This window comes from Rhinatrema bivittatum, chromosome 7 (assembly GCF_901001135.1).
Source record: "Rhinatrema bivittatum chromosome 7, aRhiBiv1.1, whole genome shotgun sequence".
NCBI lineage: Eukaryota > Metazoa > Chordata > Amphibia > Gymnophiona > Rhinatrematidae > Rhinatrema > Rhinatrema bivittatum.
Genome location: NC_042621.1, coordinates 134045539 through 134064479, shown reverse-complemented (window position 1 = coordinate 134064479; position 18941 = coordinate 134045539). Strand labels below are relative to the sequence as shown.

At 46.8% G+C, this 18941-nt stretch overlaps 1 protein-coding gene and 1 long non-coding RNA gene across 3 annotated transcripts in view; one reads left to right on the top strand and one right to left on the bottom strand.

The window, feature by feature from the left end:
- Positions 1 to 1414: 1414 nt before the first annotated feature.
- Positions 1415 to 17894, bottom strand: LOC115095477. Its single transcript, XR_003857795.1, has 3 exons — positions 17759 to 17894; positions 16258 to 16449; positions 1415 to 1972 (listed from the first exon to the last, which is right to left on the bottom strand). It is a non-coding gene; the product is annotated as an uncharacterized LOC115095477 (long non-coding RNA).
- PLA2G12B (phospholipase A2 group XIIB) overlaps positions 17178 to 18941 on the top strand; it is a 39258-nt gene continuing 37494 nt past the window's right edge. For both annotated transcript variants that reach the window (XM_029609174.1, XM_029609171.1), the window contains exon 1: positions 17178 to 17622. In XM_029609174.1, the coding sequence (XP_029465034.1) occupies positions 17193 to 17622 (430 nt within the window). In that variant the 5' untranslated portion in view covers positions 17178 to 17192. The remainder of the gene's footprint in view (positions 17623 to 18941) is intronic.

Here is an 18941-nt window from a genome sequence, read left to right as displayed (position 1 = left end):
TATTTTAAATGCTATGTGCATACATTAGAAAATGAGGCATAAGTTTGTTCATGTTGCAGTATGTGCATTTATGAGTGCAATGCACATTTCTTTTAAAATTTTAACAGTAAGATTTTTAAGCATGAAGGGTCTTTGTGAACTATAGTGTACTCTAAATCAACAGATAAGAACAATCTTTTGCAATATCAAAGTTGCCACTCCAGATCTTTCTACGGGCTTACTTTTTGGACAATTTTTGAGGATTCGGCATATCTGCTCAGACCACCTTGAATTTAAATAACAAGCAAATATCCTTACAAAGAAGCTTTTTGAGCCGAGGGTATCCAGCACAGCTTATAAGCATATTTAAGAGCTAGATATGCTAATAGGGATCTTTTATTACAGTCACGATCTAAGAAACAGAGAATAAATCAACTTGTATTTTTCAGTTTTCTAACAGCACATGAGATTCAAAGGATTATTCATAAGCATGTACTAACTTCATCCTCTGTTTAGACACTCCTTATATAGCCTTCATGGGGGCAAAGAATGCCAGAGATATCTTGGCAAAATCAATGCTACCTTCAGTCCTCAGATGCTGATAAAGTACAAGGAAGGGGTCATTATGTTTGTGGCGGTTGTAGTTTTTGGAAGCAGACCATGCATGGTTTACAATGGATAAATCCTGTAACAGGGGTGAGTTTTACTTTATACCAGTACACCAGTTGTGAGACTAATAATGTAGTGTATATTATATGTGCTTTGCCCTAGTTGTATGTGGGGCAAACAAAAAGTAGTGGTTAAAACTAGACTCTCGGAACATCAAACTTGTTTAAAACAGAAAAGATTAGAAGCGCCATTAGTGTAGCATTGTGAGTCATGCCCATACATTTGACCTACTCGGATGGGTAATTATAGAAGCAGTACAAGTAGACGTGGGCAAGGCTGGGAAAGGGACAGACCTTTCTTAATTATAGAGCAGTTTTTGATGTGCAAGCTGCATATGCTGAGTGGAGTATACTTAGCTGAATTGGGAGTCTGGTCCATGTGGTTTAGAACAGAGTTCTAAACCACATGATAGCATTTTAAAAAATGGCTTTTTTTTTTTTTTAACCTTTTCAGCATGGAAAAAGGAACCCTAAATGAGTCACCTTGAGCTGCTGCCACATTTGGTTACATTGTCACCAGAAGAGCACCCCTAAGCAGTTGGCAGTATGATTCAGTATATGAATGTAATTTGAAAGATTTGGGGCTTTGAAATTTTAAAGCTTTTTGTTATAGCTAGTATGGAGTTAGTAAGCAACTTGAAATTTTAAGTTTTGCACAAGAAAAGCACAAATTTGATACAAAATGATTGAAAAAAAGTGGAATTATGATTAGATGGTGGGATTTTTTTCTGAGTTTATTCACAAAATTTCTATGTATGATGTCCCTTTCTTAAAATTCACATGAGTATATATGCACAATTACATGTTGAAATAAGATACAGAGAATTTTGGTGCTAGCTCCCAAAAAAAAGATCATTTTAAGTCTTAACAGGACAAAGAATTTGTCTCATAAAGACAACCTCAATTGTTTCAGACTCATTTTACAGAATGTCCATTAATTAGCTGGTGATTTTGAGCTATTCATTTTTTTTTAACATTTTCTTATGAAAATAAAAGCACTGACATTAGCTAATGTTTTGGCAATCCTGTGGCAAGGGGCACTCAAAATAAATGCAAGCTGAGTGAAGTGCTCAAGTGTGGACCTCCACAGTCTCCAAGTTATGAATAGATTCCATGCTTTATTTCAAACCACTTAAAATGTCAGGATGGATGACACCAGCAAGATGAGAGGCAATCTGGAGAAAAACAAAACTAAGTCCCTATCACAGAAACATAGACAAATCTTGGTCTGAATTAAGACCATAAGGTGAAAGTGTATTCAAACAGTGATTCCCGCACTGTTCTTTTTGGGGCAACTTCCTAGAAATGTCATCTCCATGCCAATCCTGAAATAGACATAACATAAAATTTTAGATCATTTAAAGTCAAGTTGATGTTCAATGCAATGCATAAACAAAAGTGCTGTCACTCATGCATGTGTCATGCAACTCTGGTGTTCAACCATCTTAATTACAAACTATACAAGGTTTTCCCCACACAAAATTTATTGCAAGGGTATTTAAAATAAATCATGTGAGAAGTCTAATTAGTAGTGTTGTTGTGGAACTTAATGGAGTAATGAACTGTAGAGATCAATAAAATGTTGTTCACCGTGCTCAGTTTCAATGTGCAAAACTGCTGGGGTGATGGTCTACTGACTCCTATCAAGAAATAGGTATTTGTTTAGAAAAATAGGATTAAATTAAAATATCCCTGAGATTTCTCACTCCTGTCATAAAATTTCCCTTTATGCAGATATTACTTTCCTATATTTTACTAATTTTTGTCTAGCTCATTATTGGCTTTAGTGGGACTTCTAAATCACTATGGGGCATTGTCTGGTTATATAGTTAATCACACCAAATCAGAATTTCCCTATACATACCCAGATCAGCCCAGACAGCTGGGTTTTGCCTCTCTTCTAGTAACTGGAGGCAGAGAAAAACTTGAAGAGCACCTCCTCTTAACCTGGTGTGCTGCCTGCTTCTCTTCAGTATTTCTCTGTCTCCAGCAAAAAAAAAAAAAAAATAGCAAGAGAAGATCAAGCAAGCACTTTGGTCCTGAAATTCCTCCCAGGAAGAAGGCAGGTCCTAGGGGGGGACCATCCTCCCTGGTCGTAGGGTTGGTGGAGCAGCAGTTGGTTATCCCACGAGGCTCCCTAGCTGGGAAGGTGCCAGGGATGCATACTGGTGATCTGGTCCCTCTCCCTTCCCCCATCCTGGAGCCGGAGCAGGCTGTATTGCCTTTCTTGTTGGAGCGCTTAGCATTTTTAAAAAAAAAAAGTAAAGGGGCTTTCCTATTTTCCCCTAGAGAGGCTCTTAAAGCAGGCTGTGCAGCGATCCTCTGCACCAGATTCCTGTAGCAAGGTCAGCGGCCGCGTGGTCCGGACTCTGTGGGGCTTCTCCGGTCTTGCGATCACTACGGCATCTGCCCAGAGTGCTCCTGCCCTAAGAATGCCATGTTCCATGCACTGCATGCAGGGAGTCTGCTCTCCCGCTCTGGATCATGCCTCTGTTGCCTCCCTGTTGGGGAGAGTTAGTCAGCAGCGGCATGGGGTCGACTTCACAGTGCAGGCAAGCGATCAGGCAGTCAGGGGAAGCAGGCTGATCTGTTCCCACTGAGCGTGGGAATGGCGGCCATCTTGAAGACTTTCTCAGATGCGCAGGCTAAGGCAGCAGGGGAAGGGGAGTCCCCGCCTGACCTGTCTCCAGCTCAGCATAGCCCTGCAGGTTCACAGCAGTCATTGCCAGGCCTCTCCTATGATACCCCCGATCCCCTGGAGGGGCATGGTCCAACTCCTTTTTCTCTTGATGTACATAGCCTATTTAGCCAGTCGTGGCAGGGAGAGGATCCACCACGGGGGCCCCTGGAGGGGCTGCCCAAGAAGGTCCCCAAGCAGTCGGAACATCAGGGGTCCTGAGTCAAAACGTTGCAAGGCTCTCTCCTGTCCGGATCAGGACACCACAGGCTTACTTGATGCTTCAGATCCTTCCTTGTTCCCCCCGCCGGGGGTTGGTCCAGATGCGGATCTGGAGAAGTCTTTGCCTTTGGATGGGAACAACCCGAAGGTGGTTTGGCTATTTCACAGGGAAGAGTTAGACCCTCTCATCCCTCATGTCTTAGCGGAGCTTGGCGTTGCACTCCCTCAGGAGGTCGCCGTCCCCGATATGGTAGACCCCGGTCCTGGTGGACTTGCAGGGCCTAGCCAAAACTTTTCCTTTCCATCCCCTGGTTCAACATGATCCGGGAGTGGGATACTCCAGAGTTGAGCCTACTCGTTGGCCAAGCTATGGACAAACTTTATCCACTGCCAGAGGAGACCCTGGAACTTTCCCAAGGTTGATACCTCCGTGTTGGCGGTAACCAAACAGACAACTATCCTGGTAGCAGGAGTTGCGGCCCTGAAAGATCTACAGGACAGAAAGCTAGAAGTCCATCTGAAGCAGATATTTTAAGTCTCTACTCTGGGTATCCGGGTGGCCGTTTGTAGCAGTTTCATGCTTTTGAGCAGGTCTATGGTGGGTTCAGCAGTTGTTGAGTACCCAGAACCTCCTGCCGCAGGAGGCCGCATAGGCAGAGCATTTGGAAGCAGCTGTGACGTATGGGGCAGATGCCTTATGATCTCCTGCGTACGTCCTCCAAGACTATGGTGACCACTGTCTCGGCAAGAAGACTCTTATGGTTGCGCAACTGGTCAGCTGACGTCTCCTCTAAGGCCCAACTGAGTGCTTCCCTTTAAGGGCAAATTTCTCTTCAGGGAAAACCTGGAACAGTTGATTAAGTCACTAGAGGAAGATAAAGTGCACAAACTTCCAGAGGACAAACCTAAATCAACTAAAGAGTTTCTTCTAACCTGCTCCTGATTACGAGGACAGAGGCATTTTCGACAGGAGTCCTGTTCAGGGCCAGTGACCAGACTCAAGACGTTCTCCATCCTGGTCTAGTTCCTTTCATGACTGGAGGACGTCTTGGGACGGGGTCGGTTCAGGCACCATGCTGGCCAAGTCTTCTCAATGAGATGCGGCTAGCCCATTTCTCGATTCCTGTCATCGGCAGCCAGCTGTCCCTGTTTTACGAGGAATGGGTCAAGATAACCTCTAACCAGTGGGTTCTAAACATCATCGAACACGGCTACGCATTAGTTTGCTCAGCCTCTCCAAGATCTGTTCCTGGTTTCACCATGCAGCTCTCCTTTCAAAGAGCAGACTGTCAGCCAGACCCTCTCCCACCTTCAGTCCCTCTGAGCCATTGTTCCTGTTCCCCCCAGGAGAGTGGAACGAGGGACGTAACTCCATCTACTTTGTGGTCCCGAAGAAGAAAGGCGCCTTCTGTCCAATTTTGGACCTGAAAAAGGTGAACAAGGCCCTCAAGGTCTTGCATTTTCGGATGGAGACTCTGCACTCGATCATCACTGTGGTCTGCAGCAGAGAGTTCTTGGCTTCCCAGGATCTGATGGAGGCTTACTTACATATCGCTATCTGTCAAGATCACCAGACATTTCTTCGTTTCATGATCCTCAGCATGCACTTTCAGTTCTGTGCCTTCCCATTCAAACTCGCCGTGGCTCACCAAACTTTCACCAAGGGGTGGTGGTGGCTGCTCTGCGCAAGGAGGGAGTTCTAGTTCACCCATATCTGGACGACTGGCTTATTCGGGCGAAGTCCAAAGAATTCTGTGAGCTGGCGGTAAACAAGGTCTTGTCCCTTCTGCAGTCCTTTAGCAGGATGGTCAATCAGACCAAGAATCATCTTCTACCTTCTCTGGTCCTGGACTTCTTGGGTGCGCAGTTTGACACCAGAGTGCAAAGTTTTTCTCCAGGAGGAGCGCATCACCAGACTAATGCAACAAGTTTGTCAATTCTTGTCAGCTCCTCTTCCCCGAATCTGGGACTATTTATAGGTTCTGGGCTCCATGGTGTCCACTCTGGAGTTGATCCCGTGGGCGTTTGCTCATATGAGGCCTTTACAGAGAGCATTGCTCTCCCGTTGGGATCGGATGTCTGAAGAATTTCGGGTTCCTTTACCACAAGTCCGCAAGGTCCAGTCTTGGCTGGTGGCTTGTCCCAAGGCACCTGAGAATCAGGGTGGACCTCGAGGTGCCACAGTGGGTAATTGTGACCACTGATGCCAGCCTTTATCCCAGGACAAGCAGGATGATAGTCCTCACATATGGGTGACGTCACTGACTGAGCCATATCACGGAAAACTTTCTGTCAAAGTTTCTAAAAAGCTTTGACTGGCACACTGAGTGTACTGAGCATGCCCAGCATGCCATGATCCCTGTGTCCACAGGGATCTCCCTTTAGTCTCTTTTTTTCCGCACTGCAGTTAGCATCGCTTCAGGAGCTCTGTGAGAAATTTCTCACTTTTCCTCACGGAAACACTTGAAATTTTACTTCACAAATAGTTTTTCCCTACACGGGTCTCCCTTCGCATACATTTAATGGACACTCGGTGAGTACTATGACCTGTTTTTCGGTCGGTTCCTGTCACCTCACTAACAGTTTCCCTGGCCTACCACTAAATTGTGGCCTTCCCTCTCCCTATGTTTTCATCCTTAGTTAGCCCCACAAAGCCTGGGAGTATCCTCCTGCGCCCTTCCACCGGGTTATTAGGGCTAGTGGGATAGGGACATCCACGGTTACCGTTGCCGCCAAGGCCACTATCGAATCCATGCCTCCATCGATTCACTCGGTACCTTTGGCGGTCAATGCCCCCATCAATACCGTTGGTACCTCCATCCATGCCATCCTGCCTCTATCGATGCCATCGATCCCCGCATCGATTTTTTTCAGTGCCATTGATGTTCACATTCATGGCACTAATTTCTCCTGCATTCCACCGATGCCCACATTGATTCCATTGAAGCCATCAATGCTCACTTCGATGCCATCGGTGCCATCAGTGCCTGGGTTGTCTCGATGTCGACGCCCGTGTCATTTCCATCGTTGCCCTCTTCGTTTCTATCGATGCTCCCATCTATTCCGTCGATGCCGGTATCGATTTCGCTGATGCCATCGATAACTACACCGATGCAGTCGGTGCCTCCATCACTGTTATCATTGCTCTGCCTGGGCCATCAACGTTTCCATCGATGTTTTCGATGATACCCTCGAGGCTGCTTTTAATGCTGCCATCGATACTGTCAATGCTGACATAGCATCTAAACGCAATGCCCTCGACTAAACACAGTGCTCCATACTTCGGGTTCTTAACTAAAGCCCCGTATCATCCTACAGCACTACATAGTGCCAGGAGCAGGCAAGCATGCTGAAAGTCCATCACCACTCGCCATCCAAGAGAGCGAGGGCATCCACCTCGGCGCTGGGGAAAGACCGGGCCGAGCACTGTGGCAATTATCGCCGGCACGGTGACCGTCCACCACCGACACAATCCAGAACATCGGTGCCATCCTACTTGGTGCTGGAGAATGACCGGACCGAGCAACAGCACTACTGCCACCTCCACTGTTCCGCACAGCGGTGGCAGTCCTCGGTGCTGGAGAATGACCGGGCCGAGCTCCGAGGGATTCCACACTGGTGTCAGAGTACATTGAGCCAGTTGCGAAGCGGGCCTGGGTTCATGAGTCATGTGCTCCTCTGCTGCTGAGGCGTTCCCCACCAACACCGGTGCGGGGTTCTGAGCCACCAGAAAATAATGTGGAGGCACCAGACACGCCTAGCCTGTCTCCTCTGTACCTGCACTACCATACCAGATTACAGAGTCGAGTCGGACGTTTACATCCTTCAGACTGTCCTCGATGCCTCCTGAAATCCACAGAGCCAGCGATCTTCACCAACTCATCCTTCTGCGATCCACCACGAAGGACGGTAAGTACTCTAATTCCGCTTCAGCAACAATCCCATCGAGACCTGGTCACTAAATCGGGCCACATGTTTTTGAAAGGTTCTAGGTCATACTATCTTCCAAGAAGCGTATTAGTGTCACATATCGCTACTGCAAGCTATGTATGACACAATACCAAGCGAACCTCTCTACCAATAACCTGGGATTGCATCAAGACATCCTCCCGATGTCAGCAACAAGACTCCGTACTCGATAATACTCTGGCTTCTGATTCCTAATTAAGGCCTGAAGTCCCAGATGGATTCGCTGATCTGCTGCCACAAGATCCAGCAAACACGGCTTCAATTGCAAGTCCACCTCAAGACCTGGCGACAGCTCTCGACGTTTTCTTGCACAGCAGACAGAGATGCGGGTAAGACTTTTACCGCTCACGCTCCCGTGGGAGAATAGCTGATATCCAGATTACATCAGCCCCGCCAGTTGGACACCACCTGATCTCTCAAATTGCCGGATATCAGAGCATCCACCCCACTTAGTACCAAGATTCAGGAATCAGTCCCCCGGACGCTACAAAGCGCGGGGGGTGGGGGAGTTTTTAATCTCACTGTTCTTTCTTTCAACAGAAAGCAGATGCTCTCCACCCATCTTGGACCTTAGATATGACATCTTTTTCAGAAGGGACAGGTAAAATGGTGTTTCTCATCACCATGCTTTCCTTACCGCAGTAAGTGGGTTGCCTCTCTTCTCTAGTTTTCTATGTGCTTCGTAGTAAGTCAACAATATTTCAATCCCAAGTTCTGCTGGTTGCTCAAGCTTCGGCAACTTGGGTATTTCATAAAATCACTAGCTGTGACTGCTGTTTCTGTATGGAGTAAAACATCATTCCCTGTAAGTACCAGGATCAGTCCAGGACAGCTGGAGACAGATGGTACTACGGGAACGAAAATTAGCAGGTAATAACCAATTTTCCTTTTATGCTTTTCCTTGCATGGACAACTGCCTAACGGTCAATCCAAGCAAGGAGCTCTATCTTCTCCAAGACTCACTATAAATCTACTACCTGGGAATGCTGTTTAACTGCCATAAATCCCCTATAGAACAGTTCTGGATGCTACAGTTACAACGAACTTCCTGTCCAACAACCGCACAGACATTCAGCAAATTCCAATTCCTACACATCTCTACGCGCACGCAGCATAACCTCAGCCCCTCAATTCTTTCATTGCTGGGCCATGGGATTTTTTCACTATCCACTTTACTCATATATCCAGATTCACTATGAGTAAGATTCAGTGGAATTTTCAATTATCAGTGGATCTAAGCTGTTCAACCGCTTTTGTCCCTGATCCATATTACTGATCTAGAACCAAATCCTCGGCTGGTCCTGCTCATGGTTGCATTTACTGAGGGTTGATGAGTTTGAATCCACATCTTCCCAACCCAATATGTGTCTATTCCGCTCCATGCAGAGTTTCACATCAACTTCCTGGAGCTTCGAGCCATGAGTTATGCCTTTATGCCTTACAATACTTCCTCTGCAACAAACCTTTGTGCATACAGACAGCATAGTGACAATGTAGTATTTCCAACACACAAGCACCCACAACCTCCTAGCTGCTCTGCTAGGAAGCCACGCAGCTCTAGCCTTTGGCCCTTGCACACTCCATGCATCCCTGGGCCGTTTATCTAACAGACTTACTGAACACACTAGCAGACCTTCTCCATAGATGTTTCCATCCTCTCGAATGGTCTCTGACTACATGTGTAGCGAGAAAAATCTTCTAGCGCTGAGGTCAACCAACCTTGCCCTCTGCGTCTGAATCGAACCATACGGTGGACAAATTCTACTCCCTATACATGTCTCGAAATACGTTCCTATGGACGCCGTTGCTGCAACAAAGGCTTCTTATGTGTCTCTTTCGACGCCTTTCATAGCCAGCACTCTTATTATGCTGCACTGTGATGGGGTTCACTGTTCTAAGACCCACGTCCTGGCCGAGACCAGTATGCTTTCCCATACTTCTCAATCTATCACACCAGTAACCAATTTGCCTTCTCACAGGTCAGTCTCATATTACGGACTCACTGATGTTTTCAGGTACTGGTAGCGTCACAACAGCCTTCCACACATAAATCTTACCATTCAAAATGGCATGATTTACCACATGCCGCTCCTTTTCTTTTACTCCCTCGGATTCTGCTCCTCAGACATCCTCCGCATGGGTACACCTCAGTTCCAATTCGGCGTACCACTTGGGAGTGGGGATGCCCGATTAACGGTTCAACCCGTTCTGAGTCAGCTTACCATGGGTTATCCACGGATTAAGCCACCTCTATGTTCACTGGTTACGGAATGGGGCCTACATTTAGTGCTTACAAGACTCATATGTTCCCCATTCGAGCCTTTACATTCCTATCACTTAACTGTCTAGCATGGGAACTTCTTTCCCACGTAGTCATCACTTCTGCCAATAGGGTCAGTAAGTTACACACCTTGTTGCATTCTCACCCGACCCTGCATTCCTCCGTAACAGAGTGGTCCTATGTAATCACTCTCATATTCTTCTTAAGATAGACACAGCATCTCACCGTACTCAGAATATACTCTACCCACTTTTTCTCAACGTCTCTCTCTCACCAGGGTGAGAGGATTTTCCACTCCTTGGACTGTAAAAGTGCACTTGCATTCTGTCTAAACCGCACTACACTCCATAGGAATTTACATCTAACTCTTTCCTTCTTTGACAAAAGATAAGCTGCGAGTTCCAGTGGACAAACAGACTCTCTCCAACTGACTAGCAGACTGTATCAAATTCTCCTATGATGCAGCAGGCATCTAGGGGTGCGTGCAGGCACATTCTATAACGGCCATCACACGATCAGTACCACACTATCGTTCAGTACCAATTGCTGACACCTGCTAGGCTGCGACATGGAGCTATCTTCACACTTTCGCAGCCCCCTACTACTTATCAATGAAAGTCTGTCAAGACTCTGCCTTTGGCCAACCTGCCTTGAAAAGCTTTCTTCCACTATGATCCCCAACTTTTTCCACAACCACCTGCCTTGATGTCAGGCTGCCTCATCATTGGCAATAGCACCCCAATTATTGTGCCGCCACATGAGTTGTCTGCTGTTGGCCTGTTGTAATACAAGTCAGCCTGTAGCTTGTTAATCACCCATGTGTGAGGACTATCATCCTGCTTGTCCTGGGATAAAGCAAAATTGCTTACCTGTAATAGGTGTTATCCCAGGACAGCAGGATGTAGTCCTCACGAAACCCACCCACCACCCCACGGAGTTGGGTCCGCATATGTTTCTTATTTTCTTTTATTTTTCGCTCGCACTTTTTGCTACAAACGAGACTGAAGGGAGACCCCTGTGGACACAGGGATCATGGCATGCTGGGCATGCTCACTGCACTCAGTGTGCCAGTCAAAGCTTTTTAGAAACTTTGACAGAAGGTTTTCCGTGATAGGGCTCCGTCAGTGACGTCACCCATATATGAGGACTACATCCTGCTGTCCTGGGATAACACCTATTACAGGTAAGCAATTTTGCTTTCTTGATGGGGACCAGTTTGTCCATCCCATTCGGTCCAAGGTCAATGGTCGCCAGAGGAGGCTCACTGGTCCAACAATTGCCTAGAGACGAGAGTGGTGCGTTTAGCGTTACAGTACTTTCTACCTTTTGTCCACAACCAAGCATTCTGAGTCTTGTCTGATAATGCCACAACGGTAGCTTACATCAACTGTCAAAGCGGGACCAAGAGTTGTCTGGTCGCATCGGATGCAGAGCTTCTCATGAAATCGGCGGAGCAGCACCTCTCCCTGTTGGCGGCATTGCACATTGTGGGGATCGACCATGTGCAAGCGGATTTTCTGAGCCGCCGGCAACTAGACCCCAAAGAGTGGGAACTTTCGGACCAAGCAATGACGCTAGTCTCTCGCAGATGGGGTCCTCCCCTATCTAGACCTGATTGCGACTCAAAAGAATGCCAAAGCTCCATACTTCTTCAGTCGCAGAAGGGAACATGGAGCGGAAGGTGTAGACTCGCCAACACTCCCATGGCTATCTTATGTGCTCCTCTATGCTTTCCCTCCGTGGCCTCTGATGGGCAAGCTGCTCCGGAGGATAGACGTGCATCCCAGGGCAGTAATCCTGGTAGCTCTGGAGTGGCCTTGGCGGCCCTGGTTCGCGGCCCTCAACCTTGCGGTGGATGGTCCCCTGAGACTCTGGGAAGATGACAGTCTCCTTGGTCAGGGCCCTGTATTTTTCGATCAGGCGGCTCGCTTCTCTCTAGTGGCCTGGCTTTTGAAAGGCGCTGGTTGAGGAAGAAGGGTTACCCGGAGGATGTGATTACTACACTTCTTCAGGCTCAGAAGACCTCCACCTCCCTAATATGTCAGTCTGGAAGGTTTTTGAATCCTGGTGTCGAGAGCAGGGGCTTCTTCCTCATCAGTCCTCGGTGGTGCAGATCCTGGCTTTCTTACAGAGAGGCTTAGGTAAAGGACTGTCCTTTAATTCCCTTTGCGTGGAGGTAGTGGTCCTGGGGAGCCTCAGAGGCAGGGTGCAAGGTACAGTCCTAGCGTTGCATCTGGATGTGGTGTGTTTCCTAAGAGGGTCAAAATATTTGAATCCTCTAATCCATCTGGTATGTCCGTCCTGGAGCCTTAACTTGGTTCTCAGGGTCTTGTGTGAAGCTCCTTTTGAGCCCCTTTGAAAGGCCACCCTGAAGGACCTCACTTTGAAAGCAATATTTTTGGTGGTGATCTGTTCTGCTCGGAGGGTTTCTGAGCTATAAGCCCTCTTGTGCAGGGAGCCCTTCTTGCACATTTCTGACACTGGAGTTTCTCTCAGGATGGTTCCATCCTTTCTACGAAGGTTATCTCTGCTTTTCACTTAAATCAATCTGTGGAGCTTCCAGCTTTTCCTAATCTCGAAGCAGATGTGCCTCATGCTCTGGAATTGAGGTGTCTGGATGTTCGGGTTCTGTTGCACCATCTTGAGGTTGCAAATGCCTTCCGCGTTTTGGATCTCCTGTTTGTTTTGTGGAGTGGAGCTAAGAAAGGTCACAAAGCGTCTAAGGCCACGATAGCCTGTTGGTTGAAAGAGGCCATTACTTGCGCTTACATTTGTCGCGGTCTGTCCTTTACCTAGGGCTTGAAAGCACATTCGATTTGTTCTCAGGCTGCATACTGGGCGGAATGCCAGTTAGTCTCCCCACAGGAAATTTGCAGGGTGGCTAGCTGGAACTCTCTACATGCTTTTGCCAGGCACTAACGTTTGGAAGTCCAGGCTCCAGAAGTTAATAGTTTCGGGAGCAGTGTCATTCGAGCCGGGCTGTCAAGGTCCCACCACCCTAGGTAGGGAATCTTTGGTACATCCCAGCTGTCTGGACTCATCCAGGTATGTACAGGGAAAGGAAAACTGATTCTTACCTGCTAATGTTTGTTCCTGTAGTATCATGGATCAGTCCAGATGCCCTCCCATTGAGGGGTTTCTCATTCAGTTGTTTTTTTGTTTTGTTTTTGTTTTGTCTTTTTCTGCTCTGTTTTGCTCCAAACTCCAAAGAAAGCTACAGGTTGCTTGGTATCCTGGACTCAGTTATTTTTTTGTTTTGTCCCAGTTTGTAGTTTCTGGGTTAAATTTCTTCTCGTTCTTTACTTGATCTTTGCTAGTTTTTCATGTTCTGCTTTGGTAAATGTTCATACTGAAGCGACGCAGGCAGCACACCAGGTTAAGAAGGGGTGCTCTTCACGTTTTTCTCCGTCTCCATCTGCTGGAAGGGAGGCAAAACCCAGCTGTCTGGACTGATCTGTTGTACTACAGGAACGAAAATTAGCAGGTAAGAACCAATTTTCGTTTTGTTTCTTAATTCACCAAGCACACTCCCACCAGCAGCAAATATATTTTAAAAGGCTACTAATGAGTTTAATATATCGGGCTTTGTAGGTAGGCAGTCATTTACTTGTTTTGAAGGTCTGTAATGTGAATATTTTATCTGCATTAGAAAAGGCTGCAGTCCATATGGCTTTGTGCTTCCAGCCTGGGAAACACTGCTCAGTTTCCCCACATATGGTGTCAGGTCAGGGATTATTTTTCTCTATGCTAGGCACAGAGAAAAACCCCAAGTTGCTAAGGGAGGACTGTGGCCTGCCAAAGAGTTGGAGGTAAAGCAGCACTGCAGAGAAAATAATGTGGCTCAGGGAGCACACTGAAGCAAGGCAGACTGCATGAAAAAAAAATCGGGGTCTAGCCTTGCCTCACGAAGGGAGCTGGGACAAAAGAAGAGCAGTGCTGCTTGGGTTTCAGATCACTGAACATTGGAAGCTTGCTGGCTCAGAGGAGCACAGGAAAAAAAAACTGCATGCTGCAGGCAGGATAGGTTTTTCTTTGTAACTGAGGGGACAAACCCTGTCTGAAGATAGAACTGTTATATTCTATACAGTCAGCATTGGTGAGGTGGGGTTTTTTTGTTACTTTTAAAGAAAAAAAAGCAGTTGTGCACTGTGGCTGGAGCAAAGTGTGGCCCAGACTAAAAGTGAAACTGCTAGCAGGTACAGCAGCTAGGTACTTAAAAGGCCTGGGTAGTACTACTGGAAATCTGATCAGGATCCAGTGGGTGTACTGCGGTGCAGGTGCAAGAAGAGTTCAAGCATGGCAAGTGGTAATTGGCAAGCATTGGCTCAAAACCTCCTAGAAGGGCAGAAGTAGTTGCAGGCAAGTGTCATGAAGTCCCTGAGTCTCTGGAGAAACCCCCCAGGGAAAGCTGGAAGCAGAGAGAGTGCCATAGCTACCCAAGTAATGGTGGCAGTTTTTATTTCTCTAGTGTTATACTGCAGGCGGAGTCTGGCTTTTTGGGCTTTCTGTTTCAGCTTTTGTCTCCATATTTCTCTTTCTAATGTGTGGTCAATTATTCTGTATTTGGGGAGGGGATGGACAGTGTGCTGAAGAGGCTGCAGTGATCTGTGCAGATCTGGAGAAAAGGACAAGACAAGGCAGGAATGAGCAAGAAACAAACAGGCAACCAAGGCAGGCAGAGCAAGGCAAGACAGCAATGAAGCAATGGAGATGGCAACATGCACTGCAAGGCTGCAGAAGGATCTGTTGCTGAGGCACTGTCTGTGAGCATGGCTTGGGTCTAATTACCTAGCCAGCACTGATGTTTTCACTAAGCAATGCTCCTGATTTCCAGGCCATGGGGCCGTCAAGATTCAGTGCACGTACACCTAAGAGGAGCCATGGGGGAAGCAGCATGGCAGCATTCCTGCTGGTGAGAGGGCTGCGGCATCAGGAAGTGAGTGCAAACAATCGCAGGGGTATTCTATGGCCAGACAAATGTTACATTTACATCACAGTCCTTGACTCTTGGTCTTATACTTTATCAGAGAATGTTTTTGTTTGCTTGCAGTACCACGAAGGGAAGGAGCAATGTTGGCAGCCTGGCTGTAGGCAGGGAAATTTTTCCCTATAGATTGTTCACAACAGTCTATTTGTTCATTTCTTTTCTGGGGTTTGTATCAGTGTGACTTTCTTGCCCTTAAGTATTTCTATAAGGAGGTTTGGGGGGCGGTGGAGCATAGGGAGGCAACACAAATGCATTGGTCCCCTGGTGCTGCAGACCCTGGATACATTTCTGCTGGTTTCAAAAAAGGTTTGAACAAGTTCCTGCTATTCAAGTTTACTTAGAAAGCAGCCACTGCTTATTATCGGCATTAGTAGCATGGGATCTGTTTAATGTCTGAGTATTTGCCAGGTACTTGGATCCTGGATTGGCCACTGTTGGAAACAGAATGCTTGGCTTGATGGACCCTTGGTCTGGCCCAATATGGCAACTTCTTATGTTCTTATACCTGTGAACTTTTGAGTACTTGCCAAGAAATTAATATCGATTAGTGGGGGAGGGCTGGAGAGACATAACTATCGTCGACATTTCTCAGATTCACCCACCACCCCATACACATACAAACTATCACACTTCCTCTCCCTCTCCAGTATGTTACATCCTTCAGCCCTCTGCCAGATTGACCCCAGCTCTTTCATCCTTCCCACGCTCCCTCTCAAGACAGCCCCACATTTGCCGCCCCCACCCCCCACCAAACAGACTACAGCACTTCCCGGTCCAGGATAGACACCAGCCACAGAGTGTATTCACCTGCAACACAAGATATCTCTCCTCCTCCCATTCTTTCTTTTTTGCCTTCCTCCTTAGTTCACCACCACTTTAGGTAGACGGGTGTACAAGATCCCCTCATAGTTCCCTCCCATACCCAAACTTTCCCACATCTAACCCCCAAACTCTCTGTAGAGACCTGCAAGGGGTCTCCACTAGTTGGTCATAGTTTCCAGCCCTTGGGTTAGACAGTGGAAAGGGGGCATAGTATTCCATATAGCACCTCGCCCAGTGAACTGCTGGAATGGAGAGTTGCTGAGGCACAAGTAGAGGGCTTAGCCTAGGGTAGTGCACAGTTTGTTTTGGAAGGAGCAGAAGTATTTCAGTCTGCTTTCCAAAGTTAGGTCCCTGCCTAGCAAAGGAAGGGAGAGACTCTGCCCTGCCAGTTCCCTGTTTGTGGACTGGTAGAATTTGAGAGTGATAGGAGGATGTTTGCAAGTTTTCTTGAATTTAGCAGTTTTTTGACCTGGCCCTCCTGGCCGGCTGCATCTCCTGCCCAGGTGGTCAGGAGGGAACTGTGTACCTCTTCACTTAGTCCAAGAGGAGGTTAACTGTGCCCACTTAAGGAATAGAAAGAAGGTCTTTTTTTCCAAGTTTGTTTTGCCCATTTGAGAGGGAAGGAAGTTGTTTTTCTGCCACCCTTATTTACCCAGAGCTGGAAGTTAAGAACTGTTTCCAGTAGAGGCCTTTCCTCCTGGAGGGTCTGCATCTATTCAAATTGAAGAGGAATTCAAGGGAGAGAAGAAGAGCAGGACATCTGGAGATCCGCAATGGAGTTTCCATCCCTGGAACGCAGGACACTGACAGGTTGGAGATCAGGAGTATTCATGGACCTCAGGTACTGTGAGGAAAAAGGACATCCATGCCTTAGGATAACCCCACCACTGCTGGGACACATAATTTCCTCCCTATGGAGGATAAGCAAGTTCCAACTCCCTGCCCTGAGGGACACCTCCACCAAGGTAGAGCCACTTTAAATCAGACCAAAGAGCCATAGTAACACACCCAGAAGGGATTTCATGTAGGCTCTGGGCTTTGAAGGTCATTCATCCCCCCAACAGAAAGTACCCACCCATATGGGACAAGAAAGTAGGGAAAATGACATTGGATTTAGCTCCAAGATGATAAATATTTTTATGGCCTTTTAAGATCCAGCCTATCTGCTTAAAAGGGGTTACATCTATAATAATCAGCAATACTAGCATGGTCATTGCCCAAACGTGTGCAGCCTTCTAGGTCCTCTGCAAAGCCTGCCAGACATACCTGGCTATGTGAGTGCCTACATTTCCACTAGGTGCCCAGTTTTGGGATAAATTCTGTCCAATGGCAACTACACAAAACAGGAACATCCCTTCAACCCAATTATTTCCTAGGGATTCCAGAGCTGGACAGGACAGACTATAGTTATTTCTAGTTATTAAGGCTCCTCGAATAGGGCACTAGTAGTTTCATAAGGAAGTGTAACCTGGAGTTTATATTCTCTCTTTAGTGACTGCAGTCTGCATCCTCTCAGGGCTAGTAAATTTTGTATTTTCTCATAGGTGACTCAGACTTTTCATACACTATCTCTTATAGGAGTTGTGCATGTCTGTACTTTGTCCCTCTTGTTTTCCTCCCTCTTCTGATTATGGCTCTGACCTGAGCTTGCTTAACACTGCAGCAGCAGCGTTTAAAGTCCAACTTCTGGAGAGTATACAAGCCCTTCGCTGGCAGCAAGCCCCCCCTCATATTGGTCTCCTCCTTACTGGGTATCTGAGAGCTCAGAGCAGCTGCATCATGAAGCTGGGTGTCGGAGTTCCGGTACTATTATGGTTCTCCCTGAGCATGAGCTATTGTAAAGAGGACACGACCCAAAACAGCACTGCCACCCCTCCACCTGCTGAGGAGGAGGACGCTGGAGACTGGGGTATTGGGACCATCCGTGGTGGCTTTGAGGCTGTCAATGGCTATTTTGACTCCTTCCTGGAGCTTTTGGGAGGCAAGAATGGAGTGTGCCAGTATCGCTGCCGATATGGTGAGTGTCTTCAATTTAAAGACTGTTCTGCCTGCATTTGTGGCTCCCTTGAGCCTTTATGACTTGCCAAGCTGTGCCAATAACAAAAAGCTGCTTTTACTGGTTGCTTATTATTTCAGCTGTGGTTCTTACTTACATGTTGTGGACTTCTGTTGCTCTTCTTTTTCCCCAGCTGTGCTGATAAGCACTCTGTAGCTCTTTAATGTGACAGGCACCAAAGGTCACATTAAGGCGCAAGCAGCCCAGTGCCTCATTAATGCAACAGATGTGTGTTGCTTCTTTAAGGTGACAGGCACCGAGCACTTCACTAATATACAGACAACTGACTGAAAGCCACCACCTCTTTAATGAGATGTGCCATACAGAAAGGTCTTAATTTCTAAACAGGCCTACTAGGCCTAGGGCAGGAAAACTTCTGGTAAAGGCAACTTGCCATCACCTGGGAGTCACCAGTAGCAGTCACTGCTGCTAGAATTGAAGGTTAGAGAAATGGAGTTTGTGGAATGGGGGTCGACATTGGTGGTCAGGATGGATTGGGGGGCAACACTGAAAGTCAGGGAGGGGAGAAAAAAAGCAATAACAGCACGAAAGCTGTATCTGTCACTGTGCACAGCATTATGGCATTAGAGGGAATTCATTGCTCTCATGGGCAACAGCATCTGCTGCTGCCTGTACATACTATTTTACTGCATTCACCTTGTCACCTAGTATCAGTACATGTGTACCCAAGTGCAACAGCAGTGTCCCCCAAATAAATCTATTTTGCACATACCAAGACAGGAATGAACCTTACTCGAAAGCCAGGGTATGTTGGGAATGATCTTGGTCTCAAATTTACTGCTAGTGCTGTTTTTGGTACTTGCATTGAACCAGAGAGGTTTCTTCCGGAGCTCAAAAGGTGTAATGAGGGCAATAATCAAATACCTTGTTGAGGCAAGACAAGGTACTTTTTCACCTGGCCAGGTTTGTACCCATAAGCAAAGCAAAATTGTGGTTAATTTTGCTTTATTGCCTCAGGAACCACAGAAATTTACATCTGCTTTCTCTGCAAGTACTTTTTCCCGGCCAAAAACTGAGTAGCTTCCTCCCGTGACCTATCCCTGCTTGCGGGACTTATTCCAGACCAGGCCTGTAAAATTATACATGTTGTTGAAGAATATGCATAATGTTACCTGCATAGATGGTGGGCAATTCTCAAACAACCTATTTGTAAAACAAATGTTTTTTTATATTGTCCTCCCTGTGTATGGTCAACCTAATAAGATGTACTTTAGAAGTTCTTTTATATCAAGCTGGTGGTGCCCAATGCAATTAAGGCA